General features: G+C 41.7%; 3 protein-coding genes across 7 annotated transcripts in view; 2 read left to right on the forward strand and 1 right to left on the reverse strand.

The window, feature by feature from the left end:
- Nucleotides 1-24,780, forward strand: part of LOC104089861 (cytochrome b5) — a 115,619-nt gene that overhangs the window by 50,379 nt on the left and 40,460 nt on the right. The window lies entirely within an intron of this gene.
- LOC104086120 (metal-nicotianamine transporter YSL2-like) lies at nucleotides 9,795-13,540 on the forward strand. 5 transcript variants are annotated; one of them, XM_009590304.4, is made up of 8 exons: nucleotides 9,795-9,939; nucleotides 10,361-10,741; nucleotides 10,835-11,007; nucleotides 11,336-11,433; nucleotides 11,532-11,666; nucleotides 11,749-11,938; nucleotides 12,098-12,212; nucleotides 12,557-13,540. In XM_009590304.4, exons 2-8 carry the CDS (start codon nucleotides 10,366-10,368, stop codon nucleotides 13,492-13,494), a joined length of 2,025 nt encoding a protein of 674 aa, XP_009588599.1. In that variant the 5' UTR covers nucleotides 9,795-9,939; nucleotides 10,361-10,365; the 3' UTR covers nucleotides 13,495-13,540. The 5 variants fall into 5 exon arrangements, with proteins under 5 accessions (XP_009588599.1, XP_009588598.1, XP_009588596.1 ...); XM_009590303.4 differs by having other exon boundaries at nucleotides 9,921-9,939; nucleotides 10,350-10,741; XM_009590301.3 differs by lacking the exon at nucleotides 9,795-9,939 and adding an exon at nucleotides 9,946-10,256 and having other exon boundaries at nucleotides 10,350-10,741.
- LOC104086119 (protein S40-7-like) lies at nucleotides 17,072-17,755 on the reverse strand. Its single transcript, XM_018767304.3, has one exon. It carries the CDS (start codon nucleotides 17,753-17,755, stop codon nucleotides 17,072-17,074), a length of 684 nt encoding a protein of 227 aa, XP_018622820.1.

The raw sequence follows: 24,780 nt of genomic DNA on the forward strand, positions 1-24,780 counted from the left end.
CAACGATTTGGAGGACGACGAGATCGAGTCCGTATTATTGAAAAAGTTCGGAGAGACCCTCGCAAAAGGAGCAATGATCTGGTATCACAACTTGCCACCGAATTCTATCGATTCTTTTGCCATGTTAGCAGATTCGTTCGTAAAAGCACATGTCGGTGCCGTAAAGGTCGCAACAAGGAAATCAGATCTATTCAAAGTAAAACAAAGGGGTGACGAAATACTGAGGAAATTCGTATCCCGGTTTCAAATGGAACGCATAGATTTGCCACCAGTCACAGACGATTGGGCCGTACAAGCTTTCACCCAAGGGTTGAACAGACTGAGTTCGACAGCATCACGTCGGCTGAAACAAAGCTTGATCGAATACCCTGCAATAACTTGGGCAGATATACACAATCGGTATCAATCGAAAATCAGGGTCGAAGATGATCAATTGGGATTTCCGTATGAACCCACGCGTTAGAACCGCGCAACCACTAAAATTCTGAAGGAAACCAACAAAGAACAAAGGTCAAACAGAGACCGATACCAATCGTACGTTACAGATCGGGTGAACCACGGTTCAGCGCATGAGATAATTAGGAATAACCGCAGATATGATCGGGGGCAAAATTCTCGGGGGCTTATGAGCAAGAGAGGTTTTGATAAACATGCCGATCCTATAGAAGTTCCTCGATTATCGAAATATAACTTCAACATCGATGCATCCGCCATCCTATCGGCTATCAGACGTATCAAAGATACCCGATGGCCTCGACCCATGCAGACCGATCCGGCCCAAAGGAATCCCAATCAAATATGCGAGTATCATGGCACCCATGGTCACAAAACGGAAGAATGCAGACAATTAAGAGAGGAAGTAGCCCACTTGTTTAACAAGGGGTACCTGAGGGAATTTTTGAGTGATAGAGCGAAGAACCATTTTTCAAACAAGGACTTCGGCAAACAAAACGAAGAAGAAGAGCCATAGCACTTCATTCACATGATCATCGGCGGCATCGATACCCCTCAGGGACCTATGCTCAAACGCGCCAAAACGTCGATTGAGGGGGAAAAGCGATCTCGAATTCAAGATTACACTCCCTCAGGGACTTTATCGTTCAATGATGAAGATGCAGAGGGAATCATCCAACCCCATAACGATGCACTGGTAATATGCGTACTCATGAATAAAATTAAAATTAAGCGTGTGTTAATTGATCCAGGTAGCTCGGCCAACATCATCAGATCGAAGGTCGTAAAACAGCTCGGCCTACAAAACCGGGTCGTATCCGCAACTTTGGTTTTGAACGGATTCAATATGGCATGCGAAACCACCAAAGGCGAGATAACCCTACCGATAAACGTCGCCGGAACAATTCAGGAAACAAAGTTTCACGTGATCGAAGGTGATATGAGATATAACGCCCTTTTCGGAAGGCCGTGGATCCACAACATGAGAGCTGTACCTTCGACCCTACACCAGGTCCTCAAATTCCCGACACCGACAGGTGTCAAAATAGTGTACGGAGAACAACCAGCCGCAAAGGAAATGTTTTCCATCGAGGGAGCAAAACCAATATCTTCGTCTTCGCCAGTGAATGGATCAGGTTCAAAAGGAGGCACAGTCGAAGACCGGAACGCCAAATAGCAACCAAAGATATCGGCCCCGACCCAGCCAGATAAGCAGAGCATCGATGAAGATAATGATCAGTGGATCCCTCGATCCTTCGTGACCCCCGATGACTCCGATGCCACCGAATCAACTATTGAGGAATTGGAGCAAATCATTTTGATCGATCATCGGCCCGAACGAAAGGTATGCCTGGGAAAGGGTTTAAGACCCGAACTCAGGAGGAAAATCATTCAATTTCTTATCGATAACATCGATTGCTTTGCTTGGTCCCATTTAGATATAACAGGAATCCCGCCGGACATAACGACATATCGACTAAGTGTGTCCCCTAGATTCAGACCGGTGAAGCAAAAAGAAGACCCCAATCGGAGGTGAAGCATGTATTCATAAAAGATGAGGTAACTAAACTGCTCAAAATAGGATCCATTAGAGAGGTAAAATACCCCGAATGGTTGTCCAATGTGGTCGTTGTGCCTAAAAGGGGAAACAAACTTAGAATGTGTATAGACTACAAGGACTTGAACAAAGCGTGCCCCAAAGATTCTTATCCACTGCCCAACATCGATCACTTGATCGATGCCACGGCCGGCCACGAGATCCTTACTTTTCTCGATGCCTATTCCGGGTATAATCAAATCCAGATGAACCCGGAAGACCAGGAAAAGACTTCGTTTGTGACCAGATATGGAACATATTGTTATAACGTAATGCCCTTCGGGCTAAAAAATGCAGGAGCTACTTATCAACGCCTAGTAAATAGAATGTTCGAAGAACAAATAGGTAAATCAATGAAAGTCTATATTGATGACATGCTAGTCAAGTCCCTGCGCGCAGAGGACCATTTGACCCATTTGCAGGAAACATTCGATATTCTAAGGAAATATAACATGAGGCTCAACCCCGAAAAATGTGCTTTCGGAGTCGGCTCGGGAAAGTTCCTCGGCTTCATGGTGTCAAATCGGGGAATCGAGATTAACCCAGACAAAATCAAGGCCATTGAAGACATCACTATCGTGAACAGCGTGAAAGTTGTACAAAGGTTAACAGGAAGAATAGCAGCCCTAAGCCGATTCATTTCGAGATCATCAGATCGAAGCCACAATTTTTTCTCTCTACTCAAAAAGAAGAACGACTTCGCTTGGACACCGGAATGCCAACTAGCATTACAAGAGCTAAAACGATATCTATCGAACCCACCACTGATGCACACTCCAAAAACCGACGAAAAACTTTACCTATACTTGGCAGTATCAGAAGTCGCCATAAGCAGTGTCCTAGTTCGAGAAGAGGAAGGTACGCAATTTCCTGTTTACTATGTAAGTTGGACCTTAGGGGAAGCGAAAACTAGATACCCGCACTTGAAAAAATTGGCGCTTGCGCTGGTTAGCGCCTCTAGGAAATTACGACCGTACTTCCAATGCCACCCCATAAGCGTATTAACCACCTGCCCACTTCGTAATATTTTGCATAGGCCTGAACTGTCGGGCCGATTGGCCAAATGGGCCATCGAACTCAGCGGGTACGATATCGAATATCGACCTCGAACAACCATCAAGTCTCAAATTCTAGCAGACTTCGTGGCCGATTTCACGCCGACCCTCGTACCCGAAGTTGAAAAAGAACTATTGTTAAAATCAAATATATCGACGATGGCATGGATCCTCTTTACGGATGGAGCTTCAAACGTAAAGGGGTCCGGGCTAGGCATAGTTTTAAAATCTCCCACGGGTAACATTATTAGGCAAGCTATTAAAACTATCAGGTTAACTAACAACGAGGCCGAGTATGAAGCCATAATTGCAGGTCTCGAGCTAGCTAGAAATCTGGGAGCGGAGGTCGTTGAGGCCAATTGCGACTCTTTGCTAGTGGTGAGTCAAGTAAACAAAACCTTCGAAGTCCGAGAAGAGAGAATGCAAAGATATTTGAACAAACTACTTGTCACTCTGAACCATTTCAAACAATGGAGTCTACGACATGTTCCACAAGAACAGAATAACGAGGCCGATGCGCTTGCTAATTTGGGATCATCGGTCGAGGTGAATGATTTGAACTCGGAAACTGTATTTCAACTTTCAAGATCTGTAATCGAAGAAGGGCACGCCGAAATAAATTCTACTAGTTTAACCTGGGATTGGAGAAACAAGTATATTGAATACTTAAAAAACGGAAAGATCCCTTCGGATCACAAAGAGTCCACGACCCTTCGAACTAAAGTTGCTCGATTCACTTTGACTGCGGATGGAACGTTATATCGAAGAACATTCAATGGACCGATGGCGGTATGCATAGGTCCGGGAGATACCAATTACATCCTCCGGGAAGTACACGAGGGCACTTGTGGCAATCATTCCGGTGCCGACATGTTAGTTCGAAAAATGATCAGAGCAGGGTATTATTGGATCGATATGGGCAAAGACGCAAAAGAATTTGTTCGTAAATGCGATAAATGTCAAAGGTTTGCTCCAATGATCCATCAGCCCGGAGAACAACTTCACTCGGTCCTATCGCCATGGCCATTCATGAAATGGGGAATGGACATCGTCGACCCCCTACCATCGACCCCAGGTAAAGCCAGTTTTATTTTGTTTATGATTGACTATTTTTCTAAATGGGTTGAAGCGCAGCGTTCGAGAAAGTGAGAGAAAAAGAGGTTATCGACTTTTTGTGGGATCATATCATATGCCGATTTGGGATACCAGCCGAAATAGTATGTGATAATGAGAAGCAATTTATTGGCAACAAAATCAAAAAATTCTTCGAAGACCACAAAATAAGAAGAATACTAACAACCCCATACCACCCCAGTGGAAACGGACAAGCCGAATCAACAAACAAAACTATTCTTCAAAACCTGAAAAAGAGATTGAACGACGCTAAGGGAAAATGGAGAGAAATCCTGACCGAAGTCCTATGGGTATACCGAACAACATCGAAATCCAGTACATGGGCGACCCCATTCTCCTTAGTATATGGCTCCGAAGCATTAATACCAGTCGAAGTCGGAGAGCCTAGTTCCAGATTTCGATTCATGACGGAAGAATCAAATAACGAATCTATGAACACCAGCCTTGAATTATCGGACGAAGGACGAGAAGCTGCCCTCATCCGGTTGGCCGCACAAAAGCAACGAATCGAAAGGTATTACAATCGAAGAACTAAACTTCGCCACTTCAAGCCAGGGGACTTGGTGTTACAGAAAGTCACCATCAATACTCGGAATCCAAACGAAGGAAAACTAGGACCAAATTGGGAAGGACCGTACCAGGTGCTCGAGCACTCTGGGAAAGGATCGTACAAGCTCGGCATCATAAACGGAAAACAGCTATCAAGCAGTTGGAATGTATCATATCTAAAATGGTACTACTACTAAGGTCCGACCTTTCCCATATTTATTCAACTGTTCCGTACAGAAGTTCGAACAAAGAACAGAAGTATTCTTTTACTCAAAAGCACGTGTTGCACTCTTTTTTCCTTAGACCATTTTTTTCCCAAATGGGTTTTTGCGTCAAGGTTTTTAATGAGGCAACCATCGATCGTGCTGCGCTTTTAAAACAGTATCCGAGGCTTTCGACCCTTAGCCCGAATGGCCTCGAATACCGGGGGGGCACCAAGGCCTCAAATACATCGAGTTCAGATGCAACAAAATCTTCTCACAATAATAGAGGAAAAATTGTAAGAGCCAAAATGGTTAAAATAAACCATGCTCATATTAGATTTCCCCAAAACATATGTACAATGACTTGAGATTTGTTATGCAACCGGAATTAACAAACACTCGAATATTAAGCCTACCGGCTACTTCTATATCAAGTTCGAAGTACTCAGCCGACCGTTGAACCTACGGGTTAATTCAACATCGAGTTTGAAATAATCACTCGAATATTAAGCCTACGGGCTTCCACATTACCTCGAGTTCGAAATGATCATTCGAATATTAAGCCTACGGGCTACCACATTTTCTCAAGTTCGAAATAAACACTCGAATATTAAGCCTACGGGCTACTTCTATATCAAGTTCGAAATACTCAGTCATCCGTCGAGCCTACGGGCTGCCGAGTTCGAACAAGACCCAATCAAATTTGAAACATTGAAAAAGCTACGTTTACTCAGAGTTTACGTTAACCACCACATCATCATCGACTCAACAAGCAAAATCGACCTTGTTATATATATACAAAATTGCCTACGTAATTAATTTACAGGTAATGAGAATTAGACTCTAAGCTTCTAGGTCGGGGTATTCCTCACCCTCGGACCCGCCTTTGCTACCATCATCGTTATCATCGTCATCATCGTCAGAAGCTAAGGCTTCAGCTTCCGCTTCAAGCTCTTTTGCCTTTCTTACCTCTTCGGTAAGATCGAAACCTCGAGCATGAATCTCCTCGAGGGTCTCCCTCCGAGATCTACACTTAACAAGTTCGGCAACCTAATGAGCTCGAGCATCGGCAATCTTCGCCGCTTCTCGGGCCTCCACCTGAGCGGCCTCAGCATCAGCTCGATATACAACAATAGACTTATCCGCCAAAACATTCGATGACTCAACCTCCGCCTTAGCCTCAGCAAGTCGTATCTCAAGCTCATCGATTTTCTTAGCCTGAACCGACACCTTTTGCTTGACGTTTCAAAGCTGAACGTCGGCTGATAATAACTTTGTTAAAATGGTTTCTTTCTCCGCTGCCAGGCGGTCAATAGTCTCCTTCCACTGGTTGCATTCGGCCCGGATTTGATCGACCTCCCCTCGAAGTAGCCCGATCCTCTCGATCTTTTGCTGCAACTGAGACAACGAATGGTTAACTTCCACAGTCGAGTCGAATCCGTACTTTAACAGAACGAGGCTTACCTGCTGATCGAGCTCGACCCTTTCTTCACGAACCTTAGCCAAATCCGCTTGAAGATCCTTTATAGCCTCCTCCTTTTTGCTACAAAGAAGCCAAAGGTCATCTCTTTCACCTAGGACCTTTCGGAGTTCGGCCTCACACTGGCTAAGATCAACTCGATACCTACCGATGGTCTGCATAGTTAGAAACTGTCATCAACAACAATAAAGCAAAAAAGGATCACCGGTATTGGAACCGTCAAGTATGGAAAAGAACAAAGAAGCCAAGTATGGAAGAATCATTACCCGAGTAATAAAACGCTGAGCTTCCTCTAACAAAAGAGAAGCATCACCGATATCGGAACTGTCATCAACACTGGTAAAATAATCCTTAAAAGGATCCGCTGCACCTGAGCCGGCACCAATATCGGGAGTCTTCAGCTCTCGAGCCTCCTTCAACGCCTCCTCAAAAAAAGACGGAAGGGAAGGTGAATGACCCATTGCCATTGCCCCGAGCAAATCACTCAGAGTACTCCGATCGATATTTAGGTCTCCGAAACCAACCCCGATGGGCACGGTCGCTATCGGCTCAGCAGCCCTAGCAACCTCGACTGCCTCCGTAGGTCGGACTACCAAAGCCGAGGAACTATCTTCTTCTTCTTCTTCCTCCCTCAGTCGATGGACCGAGTCGATCGAAAGGGCAATGATTTTTCTCCTCACCGTCCGAGTTTTGGGCTTAAGCCCCTCCGGCCGAGAGGAAGCCCTTCATTTCTTTTCTTTTCCCTGTTCCAGGACCGGGGGCTCATTGCCTTCATCACCGCTCGAAGGCCGCAAAACGGCATCCCTAGTTACACCTATATACAAGGGAAAAATCGATAACAAAATGAACGCAAAATATACCTCGAGGGAAACAGGAACCAAATCTCACCATAATTCTTGGCCTCCCATCTACCCTTAGCCAAATCCCGCCAAGCGCGCTCGGCATAAGATGAAGTCGAGGCTAACTTTCGAACCCAATCCTCAAGATCAGGCACAGCTTGTGGCATCCAAGGTGCAGCTGAACATCAGAAAATAATATTATCAAACACGGAAAAAGACACGAAGAGCAAACACGGATCACTTACGGTCGAAGTTCCATTTTTCAGGAAAGGGCATTTTTTCCTCCGGGATAAGATCACGAGTCCTCACTCGAATATATCGACCCATCCAGCCTCAATCCTTATCTTCATCGATGCTCGACATCAAAGCCTTCGATGCCCGACGATATAGCCTAATAAGTCCACGATAAATCTGAGGCCGATACAGTCGTATAAGGTGGCTCAAAGAAATATCCAACCCCCCGGCTTTGGTAGAGAAGAAACACAATAAGATGACTATACGCCATAAGGAAGGATGAATTTGGCCGAGGGTGACCTGATATCTCCTGCAGAAATAAAAAATCACGGGATCAACAGCTCCCAACGTAAAGGGATAGGTGTAAACACTTAGAAATCCCTCCACATAGGTAGTGACGCTCTCATCGGAGGAGGGGACTTGTAACACAACTTCAGAACCCCAACCATAGTCTTTCCTGAAGGCCTCGAGGTGAACCTCCGCTATAGAGCACATATACATCGATACGTGCTCACACCGACCCGGAACGGACGAAGGATTCTCTACTTTAAAATCAGCTTTTAAAATACACGGGCCGGGAATATAATCTTGAACGGACGGCTCGGTCGGCGCCTTATCGTCATACGGCCGTGAGGAAGAAGCTTTCTCCTTGTGAGGTACGATTTTTAAAGTTTTCGCCATTAATACGAGAAGAAAAAGTCACAAAGAAAGGTGAAAGAGGGGACGACACCGAAACTCTGGTACAAGCGGCACTAAAACGACGAAATAAGAGAAAGTAATCAAAGAGAATTTGGGAAAAGAGGAAGCACAAAAGTGGAAAACATTGTATGCGAAAATCATTTATAAGGCACGACGATTCGTCTAGCGGTGGTCGACCACCGACTGACGCGCATTAAATGCCTCGATAAAACCAAATCGATGGGACAACTATCACGCACGTCATAGTCAAAGCCGATAGAAACGTCATTATCGATTCGATCGAACCTTAGGGAAATCACATCGTTCCTCGTCATCTTTTATGTAGTTTATCATTATCTGTGTATACGGTTAAAACCGATCCTCGGTCGCGAAGATCGATCGAGAATGGCATTTCAGTCGAGTGGTACCTTCATGGAGACCCCGAGCGAATTCCGAGATGGGGGCATCGAGCCCGGGCGTTCGAATCGACCGAGGTAACATCGGTCGATATAGGTCCCGAACATCGATGCCCGAAAGGGATCACCTAGCTCGAAATCAAGACCGATGTTCCGATCTGGTACCGAGCTCGAGTCGGTATCGAGTTCACAGACAAAAGCTGTTACAACTGCACCAAAGGAGAGAATCTCTGCGGGAATTAAGGAGGAGACGCACCATCATGGGTCCTCCACTAACAATATTTATTTCCATCATGTTACTATAGGTAGAGTAGTGATCCTTTGCTATAAAGCCAAGGAGAGTTTGTAATAGAAGGCACTTTTTGGCTGGGATTAAGCATTTTTATTGTGTTTATCTTTCTAAAGCTCATTAAATATATTTGTTCATCATCTTCCATTTCTGTATCATAAATTTGTGTATTGTTATTTTCTAATCAAAGAAATCCACTTGTCCTTAGAACCATACATAAATTCAACGTTATTCGATTTTTCGGGTAAACAATACTATATATATTTTTTTTTCAAATGGAATTTTTGTACTGCATTCATATGCATCGACAGTACAGAAATAGACCGCGGTGGGTGCAGTGTAACGTCAACAGTAGTTAGCCAATTCTATGTCAACAAGAGTAAATAAATGCTTTATGGTTTTGAATTATATTCATTTTTAGTGTAACATTTTCTTATACTATCAGTGATTTTGAACTTATAAAAGCAGAGTGGTTATAAATATTAATCAATTAATTAATATTTATTAAATAATTTATCTGTAATATTATACCGTTAGACTTCTCTATAACAATATTATTATATAACATTCATTCATTATAAAAGTTAAGATTTTTATGAAACCAACTTATATGCTATGTTATAATATATATTCTATATAACAGTATTTTATTATAACAATAAAAAAATTCAAAACAAATAAGACTATTATAAAGAGATTTGAGCAACTAAGATTATGTATACCACAATAATTAGAATTTATTTTATGTCCATTGACTTAAAAGTTGTGAATGGAGTGAAAGAAGAGTAGAAAAGGAAAAGATAAGCATTTCCAATGTAAGCCCAACATGTGTTACCCAAGAATCACGACATTGATTTCAATCCTCTGTTGTTGGATTTTGGTAATCTTGTACTGCACGAACCTATTTATGGTTTGTAGTACTACTCCTGCAGTACATCCCCCCTCCCGTGCACTAAGTTTTTTGCCCTTTCACATTCGATTCCCTTCATTCCAACAACCCCCACATTGTCCGGTGAGCTTTTCTCTTTAATTTTGCACTCTCTATATAATTAGATTGTTGCAGCAGATAATTTATTCTGAATATACCATTCTTGATTTTGTTTAATTGGATTGAGGGGTTCAAGTTTTCTAATTCTATACCCTTTTGTCGACCATGAGAACCTCTCTGTAAACAGGACAAAAAATTGTCAAAACCATTGTCCGCTATCTGTTGAGCATTTTCTTGATATTCAAAAAGTGGAAAAAAATCGATTTTTTTCCACTTCAGAGATTGTCAACTGAACTCTCTGTCCTGAAAAAGAATAGACAGGCTCTTTTTACATTTTTTGGGTACCTTTTCTATCTTTTTAAGCACACCATGTTCTTTTTATCCCCCTCTGTATTATTTGGTATGACTTGTATTTGTAACTAATTGGTGATTAGAACATGGACAGGAAAAATGAGTAGAGTTGGTGTAATGAGAGAAGAGGAGAAGGAAAAATCAATGGAAATACAAAGAGAAGAAATGGAAGAAGTGAGAGACTATTCTGAAGAAGTGAAGAGAATTCCTCCTTGGACAAAACAGATAACAGTTCGTGGGATTGTAGCAAGTGTTTTGATTGGAATTATTTACAGTGTGATAGTAACGAAGCTTAATCTGACTACTGGACTTGTCCCAAATCTTAATGTATCAGCTGCTCTTCTTGCCTATGTATTCATACAGTCATGGACCAAGATTCTTAAAAAGGCCAATTTTGTATACACTCCTTTTACTAGACAGGAGAATACTATTATTCAGACTTGTGCTGTTGCATGTTACAGCATTGCCGTGGGAGGTTAGAACATCTTTTATTTTTTGTTGTCTTGCTTGAGGCTTTTCAAAATTGGAACTCATTTTTGAATTTTTTTGTTTGTTTATGTTAATTTAGGTGGATTTGGATCATATCTTTTGGGATTGAACAAGAAGACATATGAGCAAGCAGGAGTCGATACAGAAGGGAATACACCAGGAAGCCACAAGGAACCTAGTCTTGATTGGATGATTGGTTTTCTCTTTGTTGTTAGCTTTGTTGGGCTATTAGCTTTAGTTCCCCTTAGAAAGGTACTGTCTTTCCCCATCTTACTGCTAACCTTCTTCTTGTTAAATAGTTAAAAACTTAAAATACTTAGTGATGGGTCATAGTGTTTTGAAATAACAGCCATCAGATATTACAAAAACATTTTCAAGGTAGCAGATTTGCAGGGCTAGCTGCTATGTTGCGCAGACTCTCCAAAATCTGCCGCACCCCGTCCGGATCCTCTAAAAATAATCTACTTTTGGAGAATCTGACATGCACCCAACGACATTTTCAGAGAGTCCGAGCGAGCAACATAGGCAAGCTGCCACCTTCAACTGACTCTTGAACGTTTATTTATTTTTGGTGGTGCAGATCATGATAATTGACTATAAATTAGCTTATCCAAGTGGGACTGCAACTGCTGTTCTTATCAATGGGTTTCATACTCCCAAGGGAGATAAAATGGCCAAGTATGCAAACAATTGTAATGAGAAGGAACTCGCTTTGTGAAATTAGCCTTTCTTGAGTTGGAGGGTGGAAATGAAAACTATGTTTTACAATTTTTCAGGAAACAGGTTAAAGGGTTCATGAAAGTTTTCTCAATGAGCTTCTTATGGAGTTTCTTTCAGTGGTTTTATTCTGGTGGAGATCAATGTGGATTTGCCCAATTTCCCACGTTCGGATTGAAAGCTTGGAAACAATCGTATGTACTTGATATTTTGGTTCTTTTTAAGTTTAAGTAGCTCAGTCCGTCACCACTAATCTATACTATTGAATATATGCAGATTTTACTTCGATTTCAGCATGACTTATGTTGGAGCTGGAATGATCTGTTCCCACTTAGTGAACTTGTCTTTGCTTCTCGGAGCTGTTCTCTCTTGGGGGATCATGTGGCCTCTAATTGGTGAACGCAAAGGATCTTGGTTTCCTGCAACTTTACCGCAGAGCAGTATGAAGAGTCTAAGTGGTTACAAGGTTAGAGATCAATTTAAAGACCAATCAAATGCTAAGCACCTAATTTAATTTGACCAAGAATCCAATAAGCACTGTACTTTTTCCTCATTTAGACCATAAAATTTCAATCATTTGAATGTTATAGTTTAACTTGAGTCATGTTTTACTCCTTTTATGCAGGTTTTTATCTCCATTGCTCTCATCCTGGGAGATGGCCTATACAATTTTGTCAGGACACTTTTTTTCACTGGTAGAAGCATATATGTCTCCCTGAAAACAAGGAGGCCCGAATCATGTAAGCTAAAACTGCTATACGATGTCTTTTCTATAAAGTGATAAACGAATTATTCCCTCTCACACCTCTCCTCCATTAATAATGGAATTTGATGTTATTCCGACCCCAACTTGTTTGGGACTGAGGCATAGTTGTTGTTATAGTCAAGTCACAAAGTGAACAAAGCTACACACTCCAACAAAGTATGGTCCAGTCAAATAGTACCATGATCGTTGAGTCAAATATTACCATGGTCGTTGAATATTAAAAGGAATTTGTGTTAGCTAATCTTAAGAGGGGCAAAAGTGTGTCTCCTTTTGTTGCAATTTTAGTATTAATACCACTGCCTCTATTTTTTCTGGCAGCAGCCGCAGCAGACAACAAGAATCAGCCCCTTGATGAGCTGCAGAGAAACGAAATATTCATAAGAGAGAGCATTCCCTTATGGCTAGCTTGTATTGGTTACATGGTTTTCTCCCTTATCTCCATCATTGTCATTCCACTCATGTTCCCGGCATTGAAGTGGTATTACGTGCTCATTGCCTACATTCTTGCACCAGCTTTGAGCTTCTGCAATGCTTATGGTGCTGGTCTAACGGACTTGAATATGGCATACAATTATGGCAAGGTGGCTCTCTTCGTGCTTGCTGCATTATCTGGTAAAGAGAATGGTGTTGTAGCCGGACTTATTGGATGTGGACTTATTAAATCCATTGTTTCTATATCTTCTGACCTGATGCATGATTTCAAGACGAGCCACCTCACCCTCACTTCCCCGCGTTCCATGCTACTAAGCCAAGCTATTGGGACTGCCATTGGCTGTGTGGTAGCACCTCTTACATTTTTCCTATTCTACAAAGCTTTTCCTGTAGGAGATCCCAATGGAGATTACAAAGCTCCTTATGCTATCGTCTATAGGAACATGGCAATCTTAGGTGTTGAAGGTTTCTCTGCACTGCCCAACCATTGCTTGCAGCTGTGTTATGGTTTCTTTGCCTTTGCGATAATAGCCAACTTGGTGAGAGACATAACCCCGGAAAGATTCGGGAAATGGGTTCCTCTCCCAATGGCTATGGCTGTGCCTTTCCTTAATAACGCTTCCTTTGCAATCGATATGTGTGTGGGCAGTTTGATTGTATACGTATGGCATAAGCTCAACAGCAAGAAGGCGAGTTTGATGGTTCCTGCAGTCGCTTCAGGCTTGATTTGTGGTGATGGATTATGGATTCTTCCATCAGCACTACTTGCTTTAGTCAAAGTTAAACCACCAATTTGTATGGCTTTTACAGTAGGACAGACATAGTGAAATATCCTGATTCTTGAAACCAGTGAGTAGGTGTTTGCAGAAAGCATTAGAAGTATAGAAATCATCAATGAGATAGCTGATAAACGTACTTTTAGGATGTTCTTAGCAAAGAGTTTTGTCAAGTATGAGAATACCTAATCTTATGTTAGCCAAAAAAAAAAGGCAGGAACTAAAACATTCAACTTCTGTTGACGGCCTGAAATGCTACTGAAATGTCTTTCCAGTTGACAGTGAAAGCGCGGGATTGACAAGCCTCAAGAGAGTGGATGTCAAGAAAAGCAGAACTAGAGGGAATAGGATTATCTAACCAAACAAATGAATGAATGAAATAAAGGACGGTGGCTTTTGTGAACCAGAAACTTCTTTTTATTCTGATATAGAAATGGAAAAGATTACTTGCTAAGTTTGTGAGCAAGAATAATATTGTTAATGATGAATTTTGGAATTTCGAAGATTCACCAAATCCAGATATAAAAGATTCCCCCAATGATAGGGACTATAGGAACATACATAAAGAATGCATCTCCACATGTGAACAAGTGCTCTTATTGGAACTGCCTTTAAAAGTGTCTTTTAAAGATAACGCCCCAAAAATCTATTCTCTAGTCATTTTCAACTGAAAAATCTACCATCTGGAATCATCCAAAGGAAACATACTTGAATACCACACAATTTACAATTTCAAGCTAATTCATGTTCATAAATCACTACATAAACAGAGACCTAAACTGTTAGTTGACTAAAGACCGGCTTGCTCAACCTTATCTTCTGATAAAGTTCACATAGATACTCTACCAAAGTGAAAATTACATATATTTGCAGGTCAAAACATCTAGAATTCATCTTATTCAATGACCTCCGCCAGAGAGCAACTGGCTAAATTTGTAACAATTGCCCTCTGCACGTTATTGTCACAACAAAATACAAATAACAAATAACATATCATCGTTCAATGTGAAATGCATAATTTATTTCCAACTTTTGGATACAACTTTTGGATATGTCACATAAACACTGAGCGCCTTTGAAATTTAATCAAATAGAAACTGAAATACTGAATCTTAATCTCCAATTTCTGGGCATCAATCTTTTGCTTCAACAGAATAGAGCTATCAAAATGGGCCAGCCCAGCCCAACCCAGTCCAAGCCTCACGGGCTTTTAAATTTGATGGGCTAGGGTGGGCTGGCACGCCATTTAAATGGGCCTTAAATTGGCTAGCCCAACCCAGTCCTAAGAGAGCCGCGGGTTAGGGCGGGCCGGCTCTTCAATTTTTTTAGAAAAAAATTTCTTCATGACATAGTCTCTCAATCATATGAACGACTTCTTTTTGTTTAGAGCGTACAATATCTTGATATTTGACAAGGAATCTCGTAATTGAAATGCACATTCTTTATATCTCTAGCTCTTCTTTTTTAATGTTACATGAATATTTTTTTAATACTTTTCTTTCACTTTCCTGAGGTTGAGGGATTGCTTCAATAAGTTTATATGTTGAGTTTTTTTAATTTAGGTTTAACATCATTTCCTGAATTCATCATTATAGTTCATAAATATTTTAAAATTCACGAAATTTGCTAGTACTGTCAATTTTCTTTGGATCTTAAAACTTGACATTTTTCCTAGTTCGTCGTTAATTAAGCAAAAGAAAAACTAATTGTCATACTACATGCATATCAAAAATCTAAATTCTAGTTGATATGGAAGGGTAAATGAGCAATCTAAGGTTGGGGAATGGGGATTATAGTTAATAGTTTTTTTAATTTTTACTTTTTTTAAATATTAAATATTTAAATTTGACCGGCCCTGCCTCGGTCAAGCCTCAAGGGCCAACGGGCTGACTTGGGGCGGACTTATAAGCCTCAGTTTTAAATGGGCTAAAAAAATTCCAACCCAACCCTGCTCCAGTAGCGGGATGGGTTGGGCTGGTCTCACGGGCCAAACCCATTTTGACGGCTCTACTACCGAAGATGTTGTGGTAAATCTAATCAGCCACTTTTGTAGATCAGAGAACCATTCAAAATGATTGACATGGATTTATCACATTCCAATCTTCCTTCTTTCACTCTCAAGATTTTTGTAAGAAAACGAATATGCAGAGCAAAAAAAAATGCATGTAAACATCTACAGACTGCATTAACAATGCAGGCAGGCAGCATTTGCAGATGCCTATCCCTAGAGGCTATTAAAGACTCAGCAATAACTAAAGACATTCAAACTTGATCACAAAAAGATTAAAAAAAAGATAAAGATATTCACAGATCAATGCCATTCATCGAGTGTAATTTTACACAGTTTACGCCTAAGTGAGTTAGCTTTCAGCCTCTACCAAAAGCAGTCACCTTGACTCCCCAGAATAATCCGTGAAACTCTAAAGCAATGAGGACTACAACATTAGTATAACTTTTACAACAGAACAAACTTTGACCACGACGGAAACATCAAAGGAGGTTGAAGAGACTCGCCTTACCACGAAATAGCATAAGCATAACGAACTTAATATAAATCAGATAACTCTGCTGCTATCTCAATTAATTGACATTTTCGCCAGATTGATTACAGTACCAGAACTGGACTGCAAGATTTTATTTTGGGCTTATAGAGTTTACAGAACAACACCTAAATGGACTATAATCCAAAATGCCAATCTAAGCTTCTGAAGATGATAAATCTGCAACTGAACTATTAACTATAAAATCAGGGGCCATACATTCCAGCTGTATAAGTTAATTCTGATGTCACTACAAGTATCGTGTTAGTTGTTACCACAGTAAACCTCACAAGTATGTAACTCATAAATTTCATGCTTTACCTATTGCACCTCCATCTCACTTAGATGTTTATCTATTTTTAATTCTTGAAAGCTAAAATGCCGGGTGAGCACAATTCCAGCCATAACATCAACTTTTATCATTTCCAGTATATTTTCCTCAAGCGATTTACTGCCAAAATTGACCTCATGACTCCCCATCATGGAGGATTCTCAGATAAGAAGGGCTAATAAATTCCAGCATAGGCATTCATATCATAAATAGATAACCCAAAAGTTAGCGAATTCAAGACTAACTGTAGGACTCGTGGACGAGTGAACACCATTTCTTCATGTGATTGGAATGAGCTGCGGCCCTACTTAATAATTCTCCCCTGCATTATTGAGCTCACCTAATGTGAAGTTCACTTGAATTGAACGAAAATGATAACCAACAGCCTATTTTGAGCATTATCATAGCTCAAATGCCGCATCATATTTGCAAAAGAAAAGCAATTTATCATTCTGATCAATACATTATCTTCAACAGAGTAAAGAAAACAACTTATTGGGATGCTTACTTCACCATAATGCATAATTACAAATTAATAACCATTTTCCAAATGGAATGTCAACAAGGCCAAACTGATAGTACCTTTTTTTTTTTTCATACTTTACAAACTTTGAAATGAACGTACAGCAACTGACTCCTTCGAAATTAAATTATTTTCAGAAATCAATCACTAAAATAATAAATGATTGACCTTTTCTTCCTCTCTTTCATATGGGATTGGATTTTTTTGGGGGGGGGGGGGGGGGGGGGGGGTTCAATCAAGAAAACCTGTTTGCTGAAAGACAGCGTTACGAACACGCCGCAAGTCTCTGCCTTTTAGCGTCCGCCCAACGCCTTCAAAAACCGAGAACGTCACGTGCGACTGAGCCAGCATCACGTGAGGAGGAACCATTTCCTGGTCTTCTAGCAGCTCGTCGTCCACCTCATCGAACCGATCAAATCCACCAAACGGTCCAGTACTCTTCTTCTGCCACACGGGCACATTCACCGGAGCCGACTGGTGAAATTTAGGCAGAGAATTGGGATTTGAATTCTCCGAACGAAACACAGGTGGAATCATTTTGGCAGCGGATGCGGCGGAAACGGAAGGATTGAGCGTAGATTTGCGGCGGACGAGGGGGTGGTGATCGTCGGAGAGAGCAGCGGAAAGGCCGGAGTTTGAGGATTTGTAGAGGGTGGCGGCGCGTTGAGGGAGGATGCGCGTAGGGGAAGAGGAGGTGGAAAGGGTAGGGGGAGAAAAGGAGTTGGCAACACTGGAACAATCAGAGGATTCGGACCAGAAAACATCGTTCTCGTCGAACTCTTCGAGCTGGTTGAGGTTGTTGTTAGGGTCGGAGTCGGGTTGTTTGAGGAGACCCATGAAGCGGATGGAGGAAGAAGAAGATGAAGTATTGGTCATGGGAGAAGGCATGAATGAGTGTTGACTGGGTGTCTCCATCAATGGTTAGACTAAAATTGGGAAAATTAATTTTCTTTTTTTATTTTTGTTGCAAATGATGCTTTTTTATTTATTTAAATTAAAATATTTATGGGTGGAAAACGAGGAGGGAGCTATAGTAGGAGTAGGTAGGTGACAAAAAAAAAGATGAGGTTGTTACGGAGAAGAAGAGATTGGCGGGGAACATAATGGGAAAGAAAAGATATTAAATGACAGTGATTCGGCTTCAGGTGACCACACATTATGTCAACGAGGGAAATGATTGCCACCTCCCCCTGTTTTAATCTTTCCTTTCGCTACATTAAAAAATTTAATAAATTCGTGAAAGGAGAAAACGTTTCTGCCAAAATTATTTACATTCTCGAATTTCGAATTTAAAATACTTGATTATAGATGAAAGAATTATATAAAAAGGACAGTTCGCTGACTAATCTTTGTTATGCGCGAGATTCGAAGAAGAATCGGATCACAAGAGTTTATTGTATACAATTTTATCTCGTATTTATGTCACATACATTACTAGTACACCTTATTAAATACTATTTTTTTATACCCTACCAAACTATTCCTAAAAGATTTGTGGGATACATATAATTTTTTATACATGCTTTTCAATGTATTAAAACTATGATATTGGACAAGAGTGAGTTGTTCTAGTGGTAAACACCCTCCACTTTCAACCAAGAGGTTGTGAGTTCGAGTCACCCCAAGAACAAGGTGGAAAAGGTGGAAAGTTCTTGTAGGGAGGGGGCCGAGTTTTTTGTTGTTGTTGTTGTTGTTATAAAACTATGATATTGCTAATGTCATGGTTTGCTATGTATAAGAATAATTCTGAATATGATGTATAATTAATACTTGTAAGTATTAGTTATACATACATTAAAAAATACTACCAAACAAGAGATTAATAATTCCAAAGCAAATATATGTATTATTCTTCCTAATACGGGCTGCCAAACAACCCCTTATATTGTTTTCACCTTGCGTTCGCAATCAGAATTGATATATCGTATATTTGTTTGAATAAAACATAATGTGCTATTTTTATCATTAAACTTTGATAAGAGAATAACAGAATAAATATTCTCATTTAAGTTAACTCTTAGGTTAAATTATTTGGTGGTGCAAAATAGCGGGTGCTAGTAAATATTTTTTTCCAATGCTATGAGCAAGTGTACTATGCAGTTCAGTTTACACTATATATTTTTCTTTTTCCTTTTACAACATTTCAAAGTACTCGATAGTGTCAACTGTTAATATAGTTTTTTAGGAGTATTTTTTTTTTATGATTTTAAAAAATGCACATCCCTAAATAATCATTGTTTACTTTTAAAATCGAATAACAATTGAATTTGTAAGTGGTTTTAAGGATATATAGATTAACTTGACACAAAATGACATATTAGATTGCAATTGAAATAAATGATGGTAAAGTAAATGCAAACCACACGAATTGGGTAATTTCAACCTTGGAAGGTTAGCCACCCTCGAGTCAAATGTATTTCGATCGATATCAAGACAGAGAAGAATAAGAGTTTAAAGAGAATGATGATGTATTACTTTAGAATACGTGTTACAATGTCTTTTACAAGTAATCAGACCCCCTTTATATAGTAGGGGAGTCCTACATTAGATACAACTCTATAAAAGGTAAAAATTCTCTAATTAACTGATTGTCGATCTCTTATCGATACATGCCGAGATCTCCGCCGTGATATTCGGTCGGTCACGGATATCACGACCTTTTGTTGGCCGAGCTTGACTATTGGACAACGTTCTTCGAAGTTAATCGAGGCTAGGGACCGATCCCGAATCACGGTCCTGACATCCTCGAGGGCGGGCATTATGGTATGCATTCCAAATTGATGATATTTCTTCCTCGATCTAAGCTCCCATGTTACCATATCTTGAGCTTGGCTTATCATGTCGGAGACCGAGATGTACTATAAGACCAGTTCTACCCGTATACAGATAGTCCCCTCGTTTTTCGGAGAGTAGATGATGAGAAACGATATGAGCTCCCGATTCTCACTTCGATATACCGTGACAGAAACGACAAAATAGTTGAAACGTCCCGTCGGTCTAGTCTTAATGGCATTAAATGCTTGTCAGTTATCGGTTGGCCACTCCCAGATGTGAACCGTCGTTGGAGAACTATAAATACCCCTTCCTTTGTTTATTCAAATTTTATATCCAAGCCTTCTGCCCTCGTGTCTACGAAATTTCAATACTTCCAAGCACTTATATTCTGGTTACTTTGAGATCTTTTATAAGAACTTTCATTCGTTTTCATCTCAAACCATCAAGTGTACTCTTTTAACTTCTTCTTTTTACTCATTTTTTCTCCATCTTTCAAAGAAATGAAGAAGACTTCAAAATCCATTCCCCCAAAAAAACTCCCTCTACCTCGCAGCCGGATACCGAGGAAGTTGTCTCGCATACTGCCGTCGAGGAACCGATACCGGAACCTCCTCTGAAAATGTTCATCCCCGGGGGGTGCCTGGTTAATGCTGATTTTAAGGTTGAAAAGCCCTCCTCCATACCAGGCCGGTGCGAGGAGGACTCGAGGTACATCTGCTCGATCATGGAGGATATTCTCTTAGAAGTCAAAAAGGATCGCAACTGAGTTGACAAACATGTGATGATTCCCGAACCTGACGAAGCCATCACCACCCACGACGAGGGATTTTAAGTGTTTATACTTATCTCTTCACACTGGTCCCCTTGGACCCGGTTATCTTTAACTTTTACAAAAGATACGAGGAAACCCTCGGTCAAATTCACCCTTCTTTCTGGAGGATCGTAATCCTCCTCCGTTTCTTTGCAAGCAAGATCGAAGGGTGCTCTTTCACTATCGACCACCTCATGCGTTTATACAGTCCTCGACTCTACCGGGGGGAGGGGGCGATCAAGCTCGCTCATCGGACCAGTAAAGCCCCATTTTTAAGTATCTATGAAGATGAGGATCGGGGTTGACTAGGCCGTTTCGTCCGAGTGAGGACCTCTGACTTGATCCCGGCCGAGCGTATGCCGTTCCCTGAGAAGTGGAACATGTCACGTAAGTATAATTTTGCTTCCAAGATTTAATTTATCGCTTTTTTCCTTTTTTCTTATCAGTATTTTATGGTGGTGCAGCTATTGCTCGGATCCCGAATACAATTTCTCGACTCAAGAAGTGGGTCGAGGGCATTGTATTACAAAGGCCTTACTCCGAGCGTTCGTTGCGTGAGCTTTCAAAGGGTCGATGGGAGGCCTGTTCGCACGGTGGGATCTCTTTCATGAGTAATATTTTGTTTCCCTTTTGCATCATTAAGTCCTGACTTATTTTATTTCTTTTTGCAGGTTTATCTAAGGATGTCAAAATGAGGCCCCCATTCGATAACGATGATTTCCCCACCGAGTCCCCTGCTCCGAGACAGGGTGAAGAGAAGAAAAGGAAATGGGCTCCAAGTTCTCCGAGCGCGGGGAAAAAGAAGCCAAGGAGAAGGTTGGTGCGTAAATCCAAAGAAAGCACCAGTGCTCGAGCACCGTATCCGGATTCACTCTATCGACTGAGGGACGAATCTGAAGTAGAAGGAGAAGCCTTCGATATGATGGCCAGCGTGCCATCGCGGCTCGAGGGACAAGGGGTCTCCGAACCAGAGGGAGGCAATGCTGATCTTCATCAAGTTTGGGAGGTCGAGGAGGAGGCCAAAACCGAAGCTTCCTGGGATGTGGGCAATGCCCCGAAGGAAGCACTCGGTGTGATAGATATCACCGAGTCACCCTCGTTTACTGAGTCTATGTACAACGACACCCAAACGGCTAAAAAATGCCCCAATGAGGGGGCCCATGGAGCGGACAACCCCGTCCGCGGGTTTTTTGACGGAGTGGACTCTACGGCCACAGAGGACGTCATTGGGTTGGGTGACTTAGAAATACCGAGGAAGAGCCCATCTTCGGGAGCAAGCAGACCTTCCTCGAGCCCCAAATTGGTCAATCGATTCCCAGCTCCGAGTGTGGATCCTGGCCGAAAGCGATCCATCACTATCTCCCTTATGGAGGACACCCGAGTCCTCTCCGCCCCCGTAGGGTTGGCCAGTTATCTTTGGTGTCTGGTGACCGAGGATGATTAAACCAAGATGAATGAGGTGGATGCACCCTGTCTGTTCAACAAAGCACAACAGGCGTTAAATCGGGTAACTTCGGATATTTCTCGATGGTTTTCAATTTGTACTTAGGCTATTTTATAGATAACTCTTACATTTTTTCTTTGTGCTTGTAGGCCTCGGTGGTTCACCACAAGACTTTTTTCCTATACCGGGATGAGTTGAAACAGATCAAAGCTGAGGTCCGAGGGCTCACTGAGAAGAGAAATGCTTATAAACTTCTCAGCGAGTAGTTTGAAGGGGAGGCTAAAAGCCTTTGAGCTGAGCTGGAGGTTGCTCGGAAGGAGCATGCCGACCTGATCGAGCAAGTAAAAACATTCTAGGTTAGTGACGCTGAACTAGATTCGGTGACTGATGGTCGAAATCCGCAGGTCCAATAGAAGATCGATCGGATCGACCAGCTCCGAGCCAAGTTTGATGCAATTAAGGCCGAGACCGAAGAATGGAGAGGTAGAATAGACCATTTGACCTCGAAAAATGAGGCTGCTCGAGTGCAATTGATTTTGGCTGAGGTCCAGCTTTGAGCGGCAAAGGAAAAGGCCGAGGTGCAGGCCAAAAAGGTTGAAGAGCTGTAGTCTCGGCTAAATTCAGCCGCCTCTAATCGAGAAATTATGGCCAATAAGCTTGAAACAGCCAAGTAAGCAGTCGTGGTGGTTAAAGCCGATGTCAACGAGATGGTGGACCAATATAAGGCCGATGCCGAGGTGGCCCAAGACCGCTTGAAAGACATTGTTGAATATAAGAAGCGGCAGTCACGAAGAGAGGCCCTCGAGGAGATTCATGCTCGGGGTTTTGATCTATAGGTCGAGATCGAAACCGCTAAGGGGCTCGAGGCCGAGGCCAAGAAGTTGGCTTACCCTGAGGAAGAAGAAGAAGACTCCAAGGGTTCTGGTAGATCCGGGGGTGGAGAAGACCAGGCTATTTAGACGCCTTTGTAGTTGTTTTTGTTTTTTTTGTTTTTTTGTACTTGTGTACTTTTGTATTTTTTTGTCAAGGACGTTTGGCCTTTGTAAAGGCTTTATGTATATATAATACAAGGCTTCCTTTTCCCTTCGACAATATTTGAGTTTTGTTTTCCTTTGCTTTATTCTTTATATTTGCAAAGATCGAAATGCCTTAGCATGAACTAGCTAGGTCATGTTCGGAGGTTCGAACATGCCTTGCCTTTGACAATATTTTGTCTAAGGCATCGTGGGGGTTCGGTATGACCAGAACTTTTCCCCAAAGTACTTATAATTTTTTAGATTATAGTTTGCCGAGGGTAGCCTTTAGAACCGGTTTAGAAATTTTTCAATGCTTTATTTTTTATTACGGGTTACGGATGTCTCCGAGCCGTTTTAATATGGCCGTAACCTTTTTAGTTCGGGTGTTGCCCAGTGGGCTTGTCACCTCGAGTTATCCGGGCTTGCTTAAGATAACAGTCCCCGAATGGGGATGACCGTAGCCTTTAAGGTTCGGGCGTTGCCTAATAGGTCTTTTGCCCCCGGGTAGCCTTAGCCCGAGCCGTCCGAGTTTGTTTTTGGATGGTAGTCCCCGATTGGGAGTTATCATTTGAACCCGGATAAAGGCAGCCCTTGGGCTCGATACCTTTAGGTGATCGAATGTAGGAAATTCTTTAAGAGGAAAGAAAAAAAAGAAATTTTAAGGGATAGATATTTATCCGCAAGGTAGAAACTTCTTTTTATTCTTGTGCGTAATAGTTACTCATGTATACAAGTTTTGTGCCAGGGCTTCGAGCATTCTATGCGGGCACAGTTCATTTGACCGTTTGGCCCTTACAGTAAATCTTATCGATCGAGCCGAGACTATTCAATCCTAAAGTTTCTTTCCTTTCTAAAGTCGTTATCCGAGGGTAATGCCCCTAGTGTTCGGGGCCGATCATAGAGAGGCCTCGAATACTGTTGTCGTGATCTTCGATACCAGATCGTAACCAACCTTCAATTCTAAGTTAGCACGATTTACTATTGCCTCATTAAAAACCTTGCCGAAAAACCCATTTGGGACTAAACCGGTTCAAGAGAAAAAGAGTGCAACGTGTGCTTTCAGGCCTAAAAATCATATCGTTCCTTGTTTGTTACCTGCAAGTGTTAGTTCAAAATAAAATAAATGAATGGAGCCGTACCTTAGCGGTAATATCGTTTCAAGTGAGTTATATTCTAGTTGTTCGGTACTTGCTCGCCGTTCATTGCTTCGAGTTTGTAGGACCCCTTTCCGGTGATATCGATAATTTGATACGGACCTTCCCAGTTCGGCCCCAACTTTCTTTCGTTCGAGTTTTGGGTGTTTAGTGTAACCTTCCTTAATATCAAGTCTCCGACATTGAAGCATCAAAGGTTAGCCCTTCGATTGTAATATCTCGATCCGCTGCTTTTGGGCGCCCATTCGGACACGGGAGGCTTTGCGCCTTTCATATAATAGATTCAGACTTGTATTCATGGCCTCGTCGTTTGATTACTTGGTTGCATATCTGAACCTGAGACTTGGTTCTCCGACTTTGACCGGTATTAGAGCTTTGGCGCCGTAAACCAGTGAGAACGGGGTGGCCCCGGTATTGGACTTCGAGATCGTACGGTATGCCCATAAGACTTCGTGCAGGATTTGCTTCCATTTTCCTTTGGCGTCAGTTAATCTCTTTTTGAGGTTCTGGAGTATGGTTTTGTTGGTCGATTATGCTTGTCCATTCCCACTAGGGTGATAGGGCGTTGATAGGATCCTTTTGATCTTGTGGTCTTCGAGAGACTAGTTTACTTTGCTGCCGATGAATTGTTTCCCATTGTCGCACACGATCTCGGCCGACATTCCGAACCGGCATATGATGTGGTCCCAAATAAAATTGATGACCTCCTTCTCCCTGACCTTCTCATAAGGCTGTCCAAC

This window comes from Nicotiana tomentosiformis, chromosome 3 (genome assembly GCF_000390325.3).
Source record: "Nicotiana tomentosiformis chromosome 3, ASM39032v3, whole genome shotgun sequence".
Lineage (NCBI taxonomy): Eukaryota > Viridiplantae > Streptophyta > Magnoliopsida > Solanales > Solanaceae > Nicotiana > Nicotiana tomentosiformis.

What these genes read in the sequence shown, in the direction of transcription:
- LOC104086120 (XM_009590304.4), top strand. Translation starts at nt 10,366, where the DNA reads ATGAGTAGAGTTGGTGTAATGAGAGAAGAGGAGAAGGAAAAATCAATG. An exon ending in TTGAAAGCTTGGAAACAATC is followed by an intron (nt 11,667 to 11,748) that starts GTATGTACTTGA and finishes GAATATATGCAG; the next exon opens with ATTTTACTTCGATTTCAGCA. An exon ending in AACAAGGAGGCCCGAATCAT is followed by an intron (nt 12,213 to 12,556) that starts GTAAGCTAAAAC and finishes TTTTTCTGGCAG; the next exon opens with CAGCCGCAGCAGACAACAAG.
- LOC104086119 (XM_018767304.3), bottom strand. Translation starts at nt 17,755, where the DNA reads ATGGAGACACCCAGTCAACACTCATTCATGCCTTCTCCCATGACCAAT.